The 18,908-nt window shown below is 43.6% G+C and overlaps 2 protein-coding genes and 1 long non-coding RNA gene across 3 annotated transcripts; 2 read left to right on the top strand and 1 right to left on the bottom strand.

Annotated features, from left to right (window-relative positions):
* The first annotated feature begins 913 nt into the window (after positions 1–913).
* LOC100273912 (N-glycosylase/DNA lyase OGG1) lies at positions 914–4,546 on the top strand. The gene is made up of 3 exons (NM_001148304.1): positions 914–1,731; positions 2,824–3,034; positions 3,963–4,546. The coding sequence occupies exons 1-3, from the start codon at positions 920–922 to the stop codon at positions 4,197–4,199; spliced, it is 1,260 nt and encodes a 419-aa protein (NP_001141776.1). The 5' UTR covers positions 914–919; the 3' UTR covers positions 4,200–4,546.
* A 286-nt stretch (positions 4,547–4,832) lies between these two features.
* LOC100277858 (uncharacterized) lies at positions 4,833–7,239 on the top strand. The gene is made up of 3 exons (NM_001151317.2): positions 4,833–5,094; positions 5,172–5,322; positions 6,917–7,239. The coding sequence occupies exons 1-3, from the start codon at positions 4,995–4,997 to the stop codon at positions 6,945–6,947; spliced, it is 282 nt and encodes a 93-aa protein (NP_001144789.1). The 5' UTR covers positions 4,833–4,994; the 3' UTR covers positions 6,948–7,239.
* On the bottom strand, positions 7,116–8,242 carry LOC103627280 (uncharacterized). The gene is made up of 3 exons (XR_553527.3): positions 7,878–8,242; positions 7,447–7,668; positions 7,116–7,367 (listed from the first exon to the last, which is right to left on the bottom strand). It is a non-coding gene; the product is annotated as an uncharacterized lncRNA (long non-coding RNA).
* Positions 8,243–18,908: the final 10,666 nt, after the last annotated feature.

The raw sequence follows: 18,908 nt of genomic DNA, 5'->3' as shown, positions 1-18,908 counted from the left end.
GGATTGATGGCGGTGGGAACGCGAGGAGGGGAGGGCTAAAGGATGATCAAATAATATTGTTCGTTAGATTTGAGTGAGCAAAATAGATGATGTTATTCAATGATATGAACCGTTAATTTTGATGTTATGTTAAATATGAGTGCAATTTGTTTGATGGATTTCGTAAATATTATAGGTGTGTGGGTTATTTGGTTGAATAGGTTTTGTGAAGTGTAAACTTGTGTGTTATATAGTGTTATAGATACTAAATATTGGGCCCCTAATAATTTTGGGCCCCCGGCCGTCGCCTCCCTTGCATAGGCTCAGGGCCGGCCCTGCACAGTTCGCATGATAGTACCGACTCCGACCGCTAGTGCCACTAGTACTCATTGCGCCGACGCAGAAATATAGCAAAAACAATAGAAATCTCTTACCAAACTACCATGGTCCTGAGGAGTAACGAGAAAAGGGGGAGCTTGGACTACATCGGCGCCGGCCGGAGGCGCCTCCATTTCCAAGGAGCGTGAAGCAAGACCTGGTGGCGCCTCCATTTGCGTCGAGCACGAACCAAGAGCAGTCGAGAGCGCGAACCAGTGTGGAAGACGAGTCTCATCGGCGGCGTGGAAGAACAGTCTCGTCGGCTGTCTGAAATCCGTTTCCAAGAATGGGATGAAGGGTTGAGGGGAGAAATGCCAGTAACAGCCGCCGTTAGTGAGCTGTAGACGGGTTTAAAGCAACGACGATAATAAATTTATAAACGAATATGTATTATAATACTATAATCTAATTGCACACTTTGGAGTAATAATTTTAAGAAGTCCACTTACGGGAGTACCTGAGTTAAAAAAACTCTTGCTGGCCAGGCCGGATGAAATTGGTTTAGCTAGGTTATCTGTTGTCAGTCTTTTTCCGCCTTCTAGGCTAGTTTGCGTAAAGTACGATGCGCCTCCCGCTTCTTCCACGGTCTCCTCCCCTCGCCGCCGCCGCCGCCGCCGCCGCCATGCCTCCTCGCCGCCGTCGCGTTGTCAAAGCGACGCCGCTCAAGCCGTCTTCTCCACAACTCTCCTCTACCCCGCCACCTACCCCGTCTGTAGAGGTACCCAAAACCGAACCCCCCGATCACCACGATCCCACTCCCTCCGCCCGTCGCCGCCTCCCCCTCGCTGCCGGGGCCGTTGAGGCGCAGGAAGAGTGGCATCCGCTCCCGCTCTCCACGGCCGACCTTTCCCTCCCGCTCACCCTCCCCACCGGCCAGACCTTCCTTTGGCGCCGCACCTCCCTCTCCCCGCTCCGCTTCACCGGTGCCGTGGGGTCCCACCTCGTCTCCCTCTCCCACCTGCCCGACTCCGACGATGGCCGCCTCGCATTCCTCCTCCACAACGACGGCGGTTGCCCCGCCTCCTCGTTGCCCGCCGCCCGCGCCGCGCTCCTCGACTATCTCAACGCGGCCGTCTCGCTCGCCGACCTCTGGCGGCAGTTCGCCGCCGCAGATGAGCGCTTCGCTGATGTCTCCGCGCGGCTCGGGGGCGGCGGCGCGCGGGTGCTTAGGCAGGACCCCGTCGAGTGCGTCTTCCAGTTTCTATGCTCCTCCAACAACAACATTGCCCGGATCGAGAAGATGGTGTGGACGCTGGCAGGCTACGGGGAGCGGCTCGGCGAGGTTGGTGGCTTCGTGTTCCACCGGTTCCCCACGATCGAGCGGCTCGCGCGCGTGTCGGAGCAGGAACTTCGTGAGGCCGGGTTTGGGTACAGGTCAGCTCTTGGTGCCTTCCTACTTTGCGTTCCATTTGGAATAAGTACACCGACAAGCATCAGTTCTGCACGTATCATTCAGCACAGCTCGTCAAATTTGACTTTGCCACTTTTACTTCATGATCGAATTCCTAGATCGTAGGCTGGAGTCCAAAGATTTTCATTCTATTGCTGTTATCATGTTCTGGTAGCTGCTATTTCATTTGCAGCATAGCATTGGCAGGTCGTCCTAGGTTATTAAGGGAATGAACTAGAGATAATACTAGTTAGCTATTAAAATTATTTGAAGACATCCAAACAGTCTAGCTAGACCATCTCCGAGAGACTAGCTAAATAGCTTGTCAAGCCAAATTTTGGCTATTCAACAGCAAAATAACTCTTCAACGGACTAGTCATCCAGATCTCTAAATTAACTTGGCTAGCCACTCCGGCCAGCCAAACTGACTTGCCAAGTGTGGGATGTTGTGTAGGACCCACACATCAGTGTGTGTAGAATGTAACGGTTTGAATTTGGAGAATGGGAAATGGAGAGTCTGCTGAAGTGAGACGCTATATATAAAATATAATCTTTATGAAGAGGTAAGTATAGAGTAAAAAATAGAGAGTCCCTTGGAGATGATAGTTCAACTATTAGCTACTTTTAGCAAATTAGCTAATAGTTAGCTAGCTAATTCTACTAGCAATTTTTTAGCCAACTAACTATTAGATCTAGTGCATTTAAACACCCCCCCTAAGCTGTTGTTTCTACCATTTTAACTGAAGCTTTGGTTGAGAAATAAAACTAATGTGTATATTGGGCTAGTCGTTGATCTAATCAGGCAACGGGCATTTGGGCTATGATAATGCTGATGACGTTTTTACTATGAACGTAAAGAAGTATAAAACCCAACTTTGTGTTTGCAGCATACTGGCATTTTGTCCTTTGGGAACCAATTTATTCGCCAGAAAGTCTTGTTCTATGGATTGTAACAGCACAGATCAATAAATCATTAACTGCTCATGAGTATCTGTTGTGTAGACAGTATTGCTAGAGAGCTTCATAGTATACTGAATTGAGCAATTCTGTGTGGTTTTTTTATGACAAACGAGCAGGGCAAAGTACATTGTTGGCACTGCTAAAGAATTGCAGGCCAAACCTAGTGGAGGTCAAAAATGGCTTGCCTCACTGCGTGAGAAGGAACTTTCAGATGTGATTGAAGCTCTTTGCACTCTCCCAGGTGTTGGTCCAAAGGTCGCTGCCTGCATTGCTCTGTTCTCCCTTGATCAAAATCATGCTATTCCTGTCGACACACATGTTTGGAAGGTATGCTATATTGCTATATCTCACTTTTGTATTAATGTTGTAACAATTGCTTCTACTTCTGTTGTTTCATTTGGACATACCATTGTTAGTTCATTGATATTTTTAGTGAGGTAGAGCTTGTTTGAGTTATGTCCATCACCATCATTCTCTGTTAGACCACAGTAAGGCTTTGCATAGATGAATTATCGACCATTTGTACAGGCTAACGTGTGTTGCACTTCCTTTCGCTGTATGTAGACTGCACATGGCACCTGATTCAAGTTATGACTCAACCATTTGATTTGACCATAAAAACCTTGCTCTTCATTACTAGGTTTTAGAAGGGTAGACCTAGTGTAGTAGTGAGAGCTATCTCAATGAGCTACCAGGTCACGAGTTCGAAGCAGTCTCTCCGCATTTGCAGGGGAAGGCTTGCCTTGGTTTATTCTTTTCCTAGACACCACTTATGTGGGCGCATTCGGCACTGGGTCTGCCTTCATTGCTAGGTTTGTTCCCTCTTAAAAAAACAAAACTATGTTTGTTTTTTTTTGGAAAAATATTATTTGAAACGCTAGTAAAACAATCACCATGTGTAGATACATATTCCTGCTGCATTCATAATGACTGTACCACTCATGTTGGGGTGTTTTTTTTGAATTCTTATTATTTTTCAATCAAACTTGTGGATGCAACCTGTAGAAGGTCTGCTGTCTATACTTAGTGGGTGTTTGGTTTCTAGAGACTAATTTTTAGCCCTTATATTTTATTTCATTTTAGTCTGTAAATTGACAAATATGGAAATTAAAATAGAGTTTTAGTTTCCGTTTTTGGCAATTTAGAGACTAAAATGGAGGGACTAAAAATTAGTCCCTAGAAACCAAACACCCCATTAATATGATCCAAAGACTATTTCATGTGAGTGTTAAACTCTATATGGATTCTAATGCAGGTTGCTACACAGTATCTATTACCAGAGCTAGCTGGCAAGAGCTTGACCCCAAAACTTAGCGTTGTTGTTGCCGATGCTTTTGTTACTAGATTTGGAAGCTATGCTGGTTGGGCACAAAACGTTCTCTTCATTGGCCAGCTACCAACTCAAAAAGTTGTTGTGGCTCAAGTTACCAGTGACAATGGTACCACAAAGCCTACCAAAAGGAAGCGCAGGGTGCAACCGGAACCATGTTGAGGGAGCATGGATACCAGCGATAGTGGGTTTGCCATTCTTCTGTGTTATTCTCGTTCAGTAAGAATGTAAGATGATGTAATATGACCATGACGAATGATCTTTTCTGCTGAACAGGCATTAGGTTGCTCCTGATCACACTAACATATTTGCTGTCAGCTTGTAACATATAGGAATGCCTGACTCATTACATTATGAGTTCTATTTTCATATGTGGGCATTGTGTTGTTTCTTCGTTAGCCTGCCCGTGCATCTTCCACAAAAACATCAGGATGGAAGCGGGGGCACATGTAACCGTGTTGTGTTGTTATTTAAACAGCGATGAGGGATTCAGTTGAAAGTATTGGGTCAATAGTTCTCTGTAACCTTTGCACCCAGCTATACCATCCCGTGCTGCCAGGCCGGCTTCTTCTGATGAACGTTTGAGCAAAGTTGTGTTCTGAATGTCCTGAGCTCCTGGTGACTGACTCAAAGGACAAATTTCTGTGATTTTACACAAAGGACACATATATACCAGTAGCCTCTTGTCAATGGACAACGGGTGACTTTACGCAAATATCATTGTCTTGCGACATGATTTTACGCAAATGTTATTGCCTTGCGATATGAGTATATGACACTCTGTTTCCTCCTCCCGAATCCGGTTGCCTGCATTGCCAGCAAAGTCAACGGCGCTACAACTGCATTACTGCAGGCAGGCTTTTTGCTTGCTTCCGCGGGCCTCGCATGCCATAGGCTCAATAACCTCGCCAGCGGATCCCTTCCTTGCGAGGCCGGAACTGAGCTGCCGCCGGCGCTATGGCGAGCGGCGGCCTGGCGGCTGCGTCGGAAGTCGCCGTCGTTTTCCTCATCCGCCCTGTCCTTGCCATCGCCTTCGTCTTCACCCTCATCCTCCTCAGTATGACTCCCCTCCCCTTATCTCCTCAGTTGAATAGTTGCGTGGGTTCCCTTCCCTGATCCGCTTCGTCGCCCCAGGCTGGTACGTGGCGTGGAGGACGGTGCTGGTGCACGTGCCGCTGGTGCAGGAGATCGCCGGCCTGCGCCCGAAAAAGCCCTCTAAACCCAAGCCAGCCAACCGCGGCCGCTTCGCCAAGTTCTACCAGAACCAGGCCGAAGCCGCACAAAGGTCAAAGCTTTACCTCCGCACGACCACACAAGCCTTCTTCTCCTTTTGCTCATCCGGATGTTTCAGTGCTGATTCATGTGGAAACTGACTGTCCAGCACTTGTTCAATTCGATCCAGATTGACTGCTTCAGTGCTGTTCAGTCCTGGACTCCTGGCATTGCTGAAGCAGTTTGTTGCAGTTAGGTTGTAGCTTAGGATTGTATCAGCATACCCCGCATGGCCACCCACTATCTGATCTAGTTGGGCATATGGCGATTCTGCAGCTCTTCATGTGGGCGTGGTTGCAATTGTAGTTAAATTGGAGTGGGGAAAGTTGCTTGAGCTGTCTATTTCAGCATTTCAAACTTGATTCAGCTTCATTTACAGTTTGGTACAACGGCTAAAGGACCTGAAGGCATAATTACCTGCATTTTTGTGTCCTTGTTCACCTCTGGATGCCCATCTCAAATTCCTAAATTTCTTGTCATGCCTACTATTGGTGCTAAAGTAAAACTGTTTGTTGCAATCCATAGAAAAGTCTAGACATTTCAAACTTCAGTGCATACAATTCGATATATTGGCACTTTGGAGCTACTCCATTTTTTTTTGACTGGAGCTATAACTATGTTCCTTACGACAACACAAGTTTTTTTTACACCTTGTATTGTGAATATCTGCAGTCCTATTCTCTCAGAAGCGGCTATTGAATTGCTTAGGCATAGCTGGGAATACCGGATACTTGTATATGGATGGGAGAAAAATAAAGCCATTATCATTTGCACGATCAATGTGGTTTATCTAGTAAAAAAATGAGTTGTGATTGAAATAGCTTATGCAACATTTCTCATTTAAATAACTAGTAATTGCACTTCATATATTGTACATTATGAACATGTATTCTTGAAACATGGCTAACTGTAAACTCTTATGATTTGATTTATCTTGTTGTCTTCTTACACCTTGAAGTTTTCATATTTCATCTTGACCTGCAACGCCAATATTAGCATTACTACAAGAAAGTAGGTGGCACCCTTTGGTTCATCATTCAGTTTCAGTTGCTCCTTAATGCCATTCCTTCCTTTCAGTGATGGGCAAGTACATAGAACCTAAGGACGAAAGAACATTGCTATGTGGTACCGAATCCGTTGCTTGTAGGCTACGGTAGCTGTTTTAGAAGCCTGCTGCAGCAGTGGTTGGGAGCGTCTCCAACTTGGCTAGGAGAATTTGTTTGATGCTTTCTAGAAGACTAGAACCTTTTGATTACCCAGAGGTCTGCGTTTGTTTTTTTATTCCATCCCACAATTTTACAATATAACATGCTTACTAGCAAATTGTATCATGAGTTCTGTCAAGATAGCTAACAGTAATGTATTTTGGGTAATTGGGTGCTCAAAAACCTTTCCTACTTTAGACTTCTTAGCTAGAGTGTTCCTTCCATTCTCAGATATCATCCCAATGTTTCAATCATAGCGTGCTTACAGCTAAAGTTGCTCTATGTTTGCAGCTACAAATCGTTTTAGCTTCAGGCACATAGATTATGAAGAAGCAGAAAATGGCCATACTCCTTGTACGCATCTCCACAAATCTCTAACCTGATTTCTTAATCTGTTAACAGGAACAGCAAATCAGAAGGGGCATCATCTTAAGAGAAATCCGTCACCACCTTGTAATGAGTACCTGCCGCAGACTTTATTATGCAGTTCTAATTAGAATGCAAGTACTACCAGTGACGGCGTCTTTTTAGGAGAGAATGTATACCAGCATGTGATGGGAGCATCCCTGCCTGCCTGACGATACATCAGGCTTATGATAGTAGCGTATCAACTGTTTATTGCATGACCTTGTAAAGTTAAGGACCTTATGATTGTACATATATATATACACCTGTATACAAGAAATAAAGAGAAGCACATGTCCTTTGGAATAATATCAACGTACCTTCTCCTGCGCGCTATCAGGTTCAGCTCTAATCATTGGCTCATGATGGCGTTTCTAAAGATGAAAAACTGCTTTATATGATGCCCAAGCTGCTGGGATCGTGCTTGCGCTCGTTCCTTTCGGCTTTGCTGAACAATGATCATCCATTCAATCAGCCAATCATTTGGCGACCGATTCCATCTGGGAAGGATGGAGATCCTGACTCACCTGGCAAGAGGGAAGCCATACATTTCTTGAGAACCAGGACCAAACCACCTGCCCAAAAGCCGCTTCCTTTGCAGCAAAGCTCCTTTGCCACTAATTAGTTGATACTAGAAACAACTGAACTTGTTCATCCTTAAACAGTACGAGCAGTCGTGATTACGCAACAGAATGGTTGGCACCACATCTGATCTCCTTTTCCTGGTGTTCTCTCCTTTTGATCCAGACCTGAAAAGAGCGATGCAAAAACCATCTACACAGCTTAAGAAACCGTCGAGTGGAATGGTGGCTGATACCACCACCGCAGGAGAACTGTGGAAGGAGCCGGCACCGGCACCGGCACCGGCAGTGCTCCCTCCCCTCCAGCTCCAGCGGCACAAAGTGAGGCGGCCACTCTTACAGCAGGATCTCCCCCACCTGATCGCCTCCAATCTTACCAAAAAGCGCGATGTCCGTCCGGTCACCGTCGTTGAAAACCAGCTCGACGCCGTTCTCAGGGGGGGCCCTCCGGGGAAACGCTGGGTTGTGGATGCCATGATTGGGGGCTTTGTAGCATCATTGTACCTTCCCAAGCTTGTAGATTCCAAGCTAATCATCATCATCATCATCATCATTCATCAATGGCGACGGTGGTGGATTCGGCTGCTCTAGATTTTCGGTAAGATTTCCCGGGCTGCCTCATGTCGAAAGCAAAAGCAAAGCCAAGCCAAGCCAAGCAAAGGTAGGTGATCGAGTTGAGTGACCTGTGTATCATGCAAAAAGGGCCACGGTTCAAGGTGCCGAGCCAATCTTTTGATAGAATGTTCCATGTATAGGCTATAAAGAAAAGGACCACTTGCGACGATGCACATGACACATCACTAGCTTGTTTGCTAACATACGCTAATGAATCCATAAATGTTCCTAAAATGGCATCCTTGACCTATCTATGCGCTATGCTAGCGACTGCACACGCAAGACTCTAAATGCTAGTCAAGCTGTGCAAAAATACTCACCACACCAAAATTCGGTATTTTCGCGTGTGGGCCATTGGCCGGTCAATGGACTTTGTTACGTGTGTAGTGCGTACGAATTTAAGTGGTATAAACATGGCAAATGGCATCGAGTGTGTGCTACTGACCTTTTGGATGTGAGATACACATCGCCTTTTGTTGATACTTTTGCTTGCCCAATTTTAGGTGGACAAATTACTTTTACTTGGAATGTTCTGCAAACCTAATTTTCATGCCATTTTCTTACATAGTTTCCCTAGCATACCTTTTTTTCGATTATAATGGCAATGAAAATGGTAAACGAGGATGAAGTGGTTGTGTGTGGGCTAGGGCTGGAAACGAGCCGAGCCGAGCCAGGCTCGGCTCGGCTCGGTGAGGCTCGGTGGAATAGCGAGCCGAGCTAGGCTCGGCTCGGTCACTTAGCGAGCTCGGTAATGAGGCTCGGCTCGGCTCGGTATAGGCTCGCGAGCCGGCTCGGCTCGGCTCGCGAGCCTGTACACTCAAGTACTCAACAACATTAATTATAGTCATTAGCTCAAATTTGAAGCACAATATGTTCCATGTAATAAAAAATTATGTCCCTTCACTCTAGTTCCTTGTGAGTTGTGACCAAAACAGCACAATTACACACTGGTCAACGGAGATTCGAGTAAGCAGTAGTTTGGACCGAGCCTCGAGCCGGCTCGCGAGCCTCACCGAGCCGGCTCGGCTCGGCTCGTTAGTGTAGCGAGCCGCAGAATTAGGCTCGGCTCGGGCTCGTTTAGGCTCGCGAGCCTCACCGAGCCGAGCCGAGCCTGATCGAGCCCGAGCCGGCTCGCGAGCCTCGAGCTTTTTTTCCAGCCCTATGTGTGGCTATAGGAAAATAGACCAAGGTCTATTTAAAGTAAGATTTTGGTATGTGACTGTTAACATAACTATTTGGATTAACATTATTGCTAGTATTTTTTTTGACGTAGTTTAAATGATACCTAAGTGGACTTAGACTAAGACAAAATGGTGATCCAAATGATCAATATCTGAAGCAAGACATTAGAAGACATACTGAACACCTGCTAGAATACGCAAAAATCCAAGCCTAAGATGAAAAAAGCCAGACAAAGACACATGAAGAAACAAGGAGAACACATGCTTCTCAATGGCAGTGAACATGTCCGGTAATGCACTAGATATGGGAGCACTTTATTAAAGAAGAGCAACTGCAACTAGAAATATTTAGTGGACACCATATACGACACTAGACATGATACTTAGAGGGTTGCAACATGACTGGAGAGACCCATAAGGCACGAGACGTGTCCAGTGGTACATTGGATAAAACATTGGACGTTTAGTCTCCAACTATCAACAACGTCTAGAACCCAATGACTAGCTGATATGAATGCATCATACATATCTACTGAGTGCATCAAACATGTCTTGTTAGTGAGCCAAAATCATGTGTCACTTCCAACAACTAGTTTTAGACTTAATGACTATATATACCACACCAACCGATCATTTGAGTTATGTGGGAGCTGAAGAACATATCAAAAGAGTCGATGCTCATCTTTAGCAACTTTAGACACCCAAGTGCTCAAATAATCACTCGATAATTAGTGTAGGTGCTTTAAAAATGTTTAGTTTAGTTATACCATCGCTAACTCTAGGTTTAGGTCTAGTGTTTGAGGTTAGAATACATCTTATCCCTAGTTGCTTGTGTGCGCCATTGTAGTTATATCAGAGAGGCTCGTAGCCTTGTGAGATTATAAAGACTACCTTTACGGTGTAGCTGTTATCGTGTACTAGAGAAAATAAGAACCACCGTGTTTTGATTATAAAATTGGTTGTGAATAGGGCTGAAAATGGATGTCTGGAGATCCGAATTATTCGTATTCGTATTCGCTAAAACTGCTAATATGGATATCCATATCCGTATTCGATTTTAATATAGATGTCAAATGGATGTTTCTGAATTCGATTTATAGTACTTTTCTCTATCTGATTCTATATTCGTATTCGAAAAAACCATGAAACATCTGATAGTATCCGTATCCGTGAAAAATATGTTCCATGAAACCATTTAAAACTTAACTTTATCACTAATTACTAATTAAAAATGATTTTAAGTTTAATAATATAATAGAAAAATGATATATATCATTTAAAACATTAAAAATATTTATATGATAAATAAATAAATTAACCTTATATTTCTAGTGATATTCAACAATAAAATTTAATAGGTTCCATAAACATTCAATTATAACTCTCCACTTTATCTATACAGTGAACACATCTCAACGAAGTTCCATAAACATTCAACCATAACTCTCCACTTTACAATACATAGATAAATTTCTTCATGTTTTCATTTAAGTTTTGGCACACACATTTATATAGGACATTCATTCATTTTAGAATAGAAATTTTGTTTTTTTTGTATATTTACTATTTTATATCAATTTTAATTTACTTGTATTTGTATAAATATCACTTATTAAATATCATGGGTTGTTGTTTACCTTTTGTTACATGATTCGATAGTTTAAAAATATTATTTATATAGTTTTGTTGACTTGATATGTAGGATCACGAGAAATCTATTTTAATTTAAGTTTGTTCTGCCTATCTATTGACTATCTATAAACCTGTACTTAAATAAATGTTCACATATACATATGTTAAATTTTACGTTATGTTGTTTGAGTTGAATTGAGTAAATATCCGAATAAGAATTTGGATTCGACTATCCGTTTTTTTATTTGTATCCGAAGATATTCGAATTCGTATCCGAATACAGACTAAAATATGGTAAACTGTGACATTCGAATTCATATCCGTGCATATTCGATCCATTTACACCCCTAGTTGTGAAGACAATGGGGAGTGGTCTAATAAAGGCTATCTCGGTAAACTACTTGCATGTGAGAAAGGGCCAATGATATCCACGAATTCACCCAACCGTGAGCTTGCCCCTCGTGTGGGTATCCTTGCATGAGGCTTCAACAAGAAGTAGAAGAAGCTTGCACACTGCTCGATAACTTAGTAAAAATACTAGAGTTGTTGATAAGAGTTTGTACATTTATCTTTTTTAGCTTATATATTTAATTATGTACCTTAGTTATGTGGTTTACCTTTCTAGCTTAGTTGATAGACAAGTTGATAAGTTTAAAACCTAGGTTATATAACCATTTTTAAGATAACAACACACTTAGTCAAAACTATACTAGCTCATAGATAATTTATTTATTGCATAAGTTTTAACTAAGAAAAATTAGAGGCCTTATTTTATAAAATAGATTACCCTAATTCACCCCATCTTAGGCATAATTGTCCCTTTAGTTGATATTAGAGCTAGCTGCTCAATTTGGATATTTTGGCTTAACAGCCATTGAGCCGACGCTATTCAGAGAGAGAAAGATGGATACCTCTAGTCCTCCACACTTTGACATCACTAACTTCTTATATTGGAGTGCTAGAATAGCTTTCTACCTAGAAACAATTGGTCTAGATGTTTGGAGAGCCACTTACGATGGGATGAAGGCCCTAGAAACCAACCATGTGTGATGAAAAAGAAATTAATCTAAATGCATGAGTTAAAATTGCTTGTTTGAATCCTTTAGAATGAATATATTTAACCAAGTATTCACCTTATCAAAAGAAAATAAAATTTTGTTAGTTACATGAGCTCCATGGTGGCTCAAGCAATGTCCATGAGCAAAAACATTCCCTAGATAAAAATAATTATGATTCCTTTCAAACAAAAGAAAACGAGTTTGTTAGAGATATGTATTCTCATTTGAATATAATTATCAATGAGCTCAATTCTATAGGACTTACAAAGCTAGGTTATTCAAACATTCTAAGGAAGACAATCTTTGTGCTACCATATATTAAGTACGCAATCGTCATCACCATCCTGAATAATATGTAGAACTTGAGAACAATGACCCCACCGCTTGTCATTGTCAAAGTAATGACATTTAAGATGTTCTGAAAGATAGGTCTAGAAGAAGCCACTTCATTAAGCAAAAACATAGATCTCACATGCGAAGAGCATAAGAAGATGAAGGCAAGAACCAAATTGAAAGCTCAAGCGCCTCAAGTGAAGAAGAATAAGATGATGATCATTAAGCATCCACATCCTCCTCTAATGTTGATGAAGAAACAATCAAAACAATCGAAAAGATGATAAAGTTGATTGGCAAGATGAAACTTGAAAGGAACGATGACACCTAAGGGGGGGAGAGTGTGTGTGTGTGTGTGTGGGGGGGTTGAATTAGGATAACTATTTTTCACACTAATCTATGGCTTCTATTTTTTCCTTGAACAAAAACCTATGCTTACAACCAAGCGTCCATATGAGCAACTAAGGTTTTGTCTAATTGTTGCTATCTCTACCGCAAAAGAACTTTTGCAACCTAGGTTTCAGACCTATCATCTAGCCTATAACTAACCTAAGAAGATAAAGCACACCACCAAATGTAAGAATATAAATATGGAAGCTTAAATGCTATAGATATACAAACTCTCGTCGACACGATGATATTTATATCGAGGTATCAAGAAGCACGCAAGCTTCTTACTAATCCTCGTTGGAGCCCCACGCAAGGGTAGCCCACGTCAGGGCTAAGCTCCTAGGCAGGTAACTCCATAAATAGTCGCGGATCTTCTCCACACGCAAGTGGTTCTCTGCTTTGGCCTCTCTCAGATACACTCCATCGTCTCCACTATCGAGCTTGTGGTCGAAATGCTATGTGCCTCGTTCTCTGTGTTACACGGTGGCGACCACACCATAAATGTAGTTGGTGTGATCTCGCAAGATACAACTGAGAGCACCTAGAGGGGGGTGAATAGGTGATCCTGAGAAACTTGAAACTTAATGCCACAAAACTTGATTAGGAGTTAGCACAATAATGCCAAGTGGCTAGAGAGGAGTCTTAGCAAAAACACAATAACCACAAAGAGATCAACACAGAGATAGACACAGTGGTTTATCTCGTGGTTCGGCCAAGTACAAAACTTGCCTACTTCCACGTTGTGGCGTCCCAACGGACGAGGGTTGCAATCAACCCCTCTCAAGCGGTCCAAAGACCCACTTGAATACCACGGTGTTTTGCTTAGCTTTACTATATCCCGTTTGCGAGGAATCTCCACAACTTGGAGTCTCTCGCCCTTACAAAGATGTTCACAAAGAAGCACGGAGTAAGGAAGGGATGAGCAACTCACACAAGACACAAAATCACAGCAAATACGCATACACAAGACCCAGACTTGAGCTCAAAAGACTATCACGAGGTTCTCACTAGAACGGAGCTCAAATCACTAAGAATGTCAAACAAGTGCGCAAGAATGAAGTGTGAGTGATCAACAATGCTCTAAGGATGCTTGGTGTCCTCCTCCATGCGCCTAGGGGCCCCTTTTATAGCCCCAAGGCAGCTAGGAGCCGTTGAGAGCATTCCAGGAAGGCAGATCTTGCCTTCTGTCGCCTGGCGCACCGGACAGTCCGGTGCACCACCGGACACTGTCCGGTGCAGATTTGTTTCCTTATTTGGCGAAGCCGACCGTTGCAGATTCAGAGCCGTTGGCGCACCGGACACTGTCCGGTGCACACCGGACAGTCCGGTGCCCCAATGTGACCGTTGGCTTGGCCACGCGTCACGCGCGGAATCCTCAGCCGACCGTTGGCCCGGCTGACCGTTGGCTCACCGGACAGTCCGGTGCACACCGGACAGTCCGGTGAATTATAGCCGTACGCCGTTAATAATCTCCCGAGAGCGACGAGTTCGCCTACGAATGGCTCACCGGACAGTCCGGTGCACCACCGGACAGTCCGGTGATTTATAGCCGTACACCGCCGTCGAAGTCCCGAGAGCAGCAAGTTCACCAGAGCCAGCCTGGCGCACCGGACACTGTCCGGTGCACCCAGACTGAGCAGACTTTGGCTGAACAAAGCCATCTCTTTTCCAACTTGATTTTTCCTGTTTCCAGCACTTAGACACAATACATTAGTCCATAAAACAATGTACTAAGTCTAGAAACATACCTTTACTTTTGATTTGCACTTTGTCCATCACTTGGGATGCTTTAACACTTAAGCACTTGTGTTGGCACTCAATCACCAAAATACTTAGAAATGGCCCAAGGGCACATTTCCCTTTCAATCTCCCCCTTTTTGGTGATTTATGCCAACACAACAAAAAGCAACTAAAGAAGTGCAACAACAATGCAAATGAAAACTCAAAAATTGTTTTGATTCAATTTTGGCATATATGGATCACTCTTTGCCACCACTTGGTTTGTTTTTGGCAAATCAAACTCAATTTCCTATCTCTAAGTCAAATTCACTTGTAGAGACATAAAGAGAGGTATTCCAAGAGAAATTGATCAACGATTTCAAAAACTCCCCCTTTTTCCTATAATCAACTATTATCCCCACAAGAGGCAAACTTTTGACAAAAGAGAAGGTATTCCAAGAGAAATTGATCAACGATTTCAAAAACTCCCCCTTTTTCCTATAATCGACTATTCTCCCCACAAGAGGCAAACTTTTGACAAAAGAGACAACAAGAGAGTTTTGACAAACCAAAAGCTCTATTCTACTATTTTCAAAATTTCTCAAGTGGTAGCTGATCCATTTATTGCTTTGGCCTTATTTTCTCCCCCTTTGGCATCAAGCACCAAAACGGGATCAATCTTGGCCCTTAAACCCCATTGCCTCACCAAAATCTTCAAATGAGAATACATAGGCAATAAGAGTACACGAGATGAACTTGGAATAAGTTACCCTCTCATCGGAGTGCAGTGGAAGTATTTCATGGTCCAAGTCCATCTTTTCCCTTTCAAACCTCCTTTGAGACTAAATTAAGCAAACTCAAGCACACTGTTAGTCTCAAAGAGTCAAGTTGTAGCACATCTCCCCCTAAATATGTGCATCACTTGCAAAAGGACTTGTGAGGTCCGGGGAGTGTTTGTACAACTTGAGCACCACAAGTAAACAACAAAATGCATAAGGAACATGATCAAAGGCATAAACACATGTATGCTATAAATCAATCCAAGTTCCGCGAATCTAAGACATTTAGCTCACTACGTAGCCTGCAAAAGGTCTTCTCATCTAAAGGCTTGGTAAAGATATTGGCTAGCTGGTTCTCGGTGCTAATATAGAACACTTCGATATCTCCCTTTTGCTGGTGGTCTCTCAAAAAGTGATGCCGGATGTCAATGTGCTTTGTGCGGCTGTGCTCAACAGGATTATCCACTATGCGGATAGCACTCTCATTATCACATAGGAGTGGGACTTTGCTCAGATTGTAGCCAAAGTCCCGGAGGGTTTGCCTCATCCAAAGTAGTTGCGCGCAACACTGTCCTGCGGCAACATACTCGGCCTCAGCGGTGGATAGGGCAACAGAAGTTTGTTTCTTAGAATTCCATGACACCAGGGACCTTCCTAAGAATTGGCACGTCCCCGATGTACTCTTCCTATCGACCTTACATCCAGCATAGTCGGAATCTGAATATCCAATCAAGTCAAAGTTAGACCCCTTTGGATACCAGATCCCGAAGCAACTCGTAGCGACTAAATATCTAAGGATTCGCTTCACGGCCACAAGGTGACACTCCCTTGGATCAGATTGAAATCTAGCACACATGCATACGCTAAGCATAATATCCGGTCTACTAGCACATAAATAAAGTAAAGACCCTATCATTGACCGGTATGCCTTTTGATCAACGGACTTACCTCCTTTGTTGAGGTCGGTGTGTCCGTCGGTTCCCATCGGAGTCTTTGCGGGTTTGGCGTCCTTCATCCCAAACCGCTTTAGCAAGTCTTGCGTGTACTTTGTTTGGGAGATGAAGGTGCCATCCTTGAGTTGCTTCACTTGGAACCCAAGGAAGTAGTTCAACCCGCCCATCATCGACATCTCGAATTTCTGTGTCATCACCCTGCTAAACTCTTCACAAGACTTTTGATTAGTAGAACCAAATATTATGTCATCGACATAAATTTGGCACACAAAAAGATCACCATCGCAAGTCTTAGTGAAAAGAGTTGGATCGGCTTTCCCAACCTTGAAAGCATTAGCAATTAAAAAGTCTCTAAGGCATTCATACCATGCTCTTGGGGCTTGCTTAAGTCCATAGAGCGCCTTAGAGAGCTTACACACGTGGTCGGGGTACCGTTCATCCTCGAAGCCAGGGGGTTGCTCCACGTACACCTCCTCCTTGATTGGCCCGTTGAGGAAAGCGCTCTTCACATCCATTTGGAACAACCTGAAAGAATGGTGAGCGGCATATGCTAGCAAAATACGAATGGACTCTAGCCTAGCCACAGGAGCAAAAGTCTCCTCAAAGTCCAAACCTTCGACTTGGGCATAACCTTTTGCCACAAGTCGAGCCTTGTTCCTTGTCACCACCCCGTGCTCGTCTTGTTTGTTGCGGAACACCCACTTGGTTCCCACAGCATTTTGCTTAGGACGAGGCACCAGTGTCCAAACTTCATTACGCTTGAAGTTGTTGAGCTCCTCCTGCATGGCCAACACCTAGTCCGGATCTAGCAAGGCCTCTTCTACCTTGAAAGGCTCAATAGAAGAGACAAAGGAGTAATGCTCACAAAAATTAACTAATCTAGAACGAGTAGTTACTCCCTTGCTTATGTCACACAAAATTTGGTCGACGGGATGATTCCTTTGAATCGTCGCTCGAACTTGGGTTGGAGGTGTCGGTTGTGCTTCTTCCTCCATCACATGATCATCTTGTGCTCCCCCTTGATCACACGCCTCTTCTTGATGAACCTGTTCATCGCCTTGAGTTGGGGGATGCACCATTGTTGAGGAAGAGGGTTGATCTCGCTCCTTTTGTTCCAGTGGCCTCACATCTCCAATCGCCGTGGTGCGCATTGCGGCCGTTGGAACGTCTTCTTCATCTACATCATCAAGATCAACAATTTGCTCTCTTGGAGAGCCATTAGTCTCATCAAATACAACATCGCTAGAGACTTCAACCAAACCCGATGATTTGTTGAAGACCCTATACGCCTTTGTATTTGAGTCATAACCTAATAAAAACCCTTCTACAGCTTTGGGAGCAAATTTGGAATTCTTACCCTTCTTCACTAGAATGTAGCATTTACTCCCAAATACACGAAAGTAAGACACATTGGGTTTGTTACCGGTTAGAAGTTCATATGAAGTCTTCTTGAGGAGGCAGTGAAGGTAGACCCGGTTGATGGCGTGGCAAGCCGTGTTCATGGCTTCCGACCAAAAGCGCTCGGGGGTCTTGAACTCTCCAAGCATCGTCCTCGCCATATCGATGAGCGTCCTGTTCTTCCTCTCTACCACACCATTTTGCTGTGGTGTGTAGGGAGCGGAGAATTCGTGCTTGATCCCTTCCTCCTCAAGGAACTCCTCCACTTGAAGGTTCTTGAACTCGGACCCGTTGTCGCTCCTTATCTTCTTCACCTTGAGCTCAAACTCATTTTGAGCTCTCCTTAGGAAGCGCTTGAGGGTCCCTTGGGTTTCAGATTTATCCTGCAAGAATAATACCCAAGTGAAGCAGGAAAAATCATCAACTATAACAAGACCATACTTACTTCCTCCTATACTTAGATAGGTGATGGGTCCGAAGAGGTCCATATGAAGCATCTCCAAAGGTCTTGATGTGGTCATCACATTTTTGGCATGATGAGAGCTTCCCACTTGTTTACCTGCTTGACAAGCTACACAAGGTCTTTCTTTTTCGAAATGCACATTAGTTAGACCTATCACGTGTTCCCCCTTTAGAAGCTTATGAAGGTTCTTCATCCCCACATGTGCTAAACGGCGATGCCACAGCCAGCCCATGCAAGTCTTAGCAATTAAGCATGCATCTAGACCGACCTCCTCTTTTGCAAAATCAACTAAATAAAGTTTGCCGTCTAGTACACCCTTAAAAGCTAGTGAACCATCACACCTTCTAAAGACAGACACATCTAAATTTGTGAATAAACAATTATATCCCATATTGCATAATTGACTAACGGATAACAAATTATATCCAAGCGACTCAACTAAGAACACATTAGAAATAGAGTGCTCGGATGAAATAGCAATTTTTCCTAACCCTTTCACCTTGCCTTGGTTCCCATCACCGAATATTATTGAATCTTGGGGATCCTTGTTCTTGACGTAGGAAGAGAACATCCTCTTTTCCCCCGTCATGTGGTTTGTGCATCCGCTGTCGATAATCCAGCTTGAGCCCCCGGATGCATAAACCTGCAAGGCAAATTTAGGCTTGGGTTTTAGGTACCCAACTCTTGTTGGGTCCTACAAAGTTAGTCACAATGGTCTTAGGGACCCAAATGCAAGTTTTATCTCCCTTGCATCTTGCCCCTAACTTCCTAGCAATTACCTTCTTATCTTTTCTACAAATAGCAAAGGAAGCATTGCAAGTATGAAAAATTGTGGAAGGTTCATTAATTACTTTCCTAGGAACATGAGCAACATCTCTCCTAGGCGT

This window comes from Zea mays, chromosome 5 (genome assembly GCF_902167145.1).
Source record: "Zea mays cultivar B73 chromosome 5, Zm-B73-REFERENCE-NAM-5.0, whole genome shotgun sequence".
NCBI lineage: Eukaryota > Viridiplantae > Streptophyta > Magnoliopsida > Poales > Poaceae > Zea > Zea mays.
This window is presented reverse-complemented; position numbering and strand designations above follow the sequence as displayed.

Bases quoted from the DNA above. Each gene is read 5' to 3' on its own strand.
- LOC100277858 (NM_001151317.2), top strand. From the start codon at position 4,995: ATGGCGAGCGGCGGCCTGGCGGCTGCGTCGGAAGTCGCCGTCGTTTTC. The intron at 5,095-5,171 runs GTATGACTCCCC...TCGTCGCCCCAG, and splicing joins CTTCACCCTCATCCTCCTCA to GCTGGTACGTGGCGTGGAGG. The intron at 5,323-6,916 runs GTCAAAGCTTTA...ATCTGTTAACAG, and splicing joins CAGGCCGAAGCCGCACAAAG to GAACAGCAAATCAGAAGGGG.
- LOC100273912 (NM_001148304.1), top strand. From the start codon at position 920: ATGCGCCTCCCGCTTCTTCCACGGTCTCCTCCCCTCGCCGCCGCCGCC. The intron at 1,732-2,823 runs GTCAGCTCTTGG...ACAAACGAGCAG, and splicing joins GAGGCCGGGTTTGGGTACAG to GGCAAAGTACATTGTTGGCA. The intron at 3,035-3,962 runs GTATGCTATATT...ATTCTAATGCAG, and splicing joins TCGACACACATGTTTGGAAG to GTTGCTACACAGTATCTATT.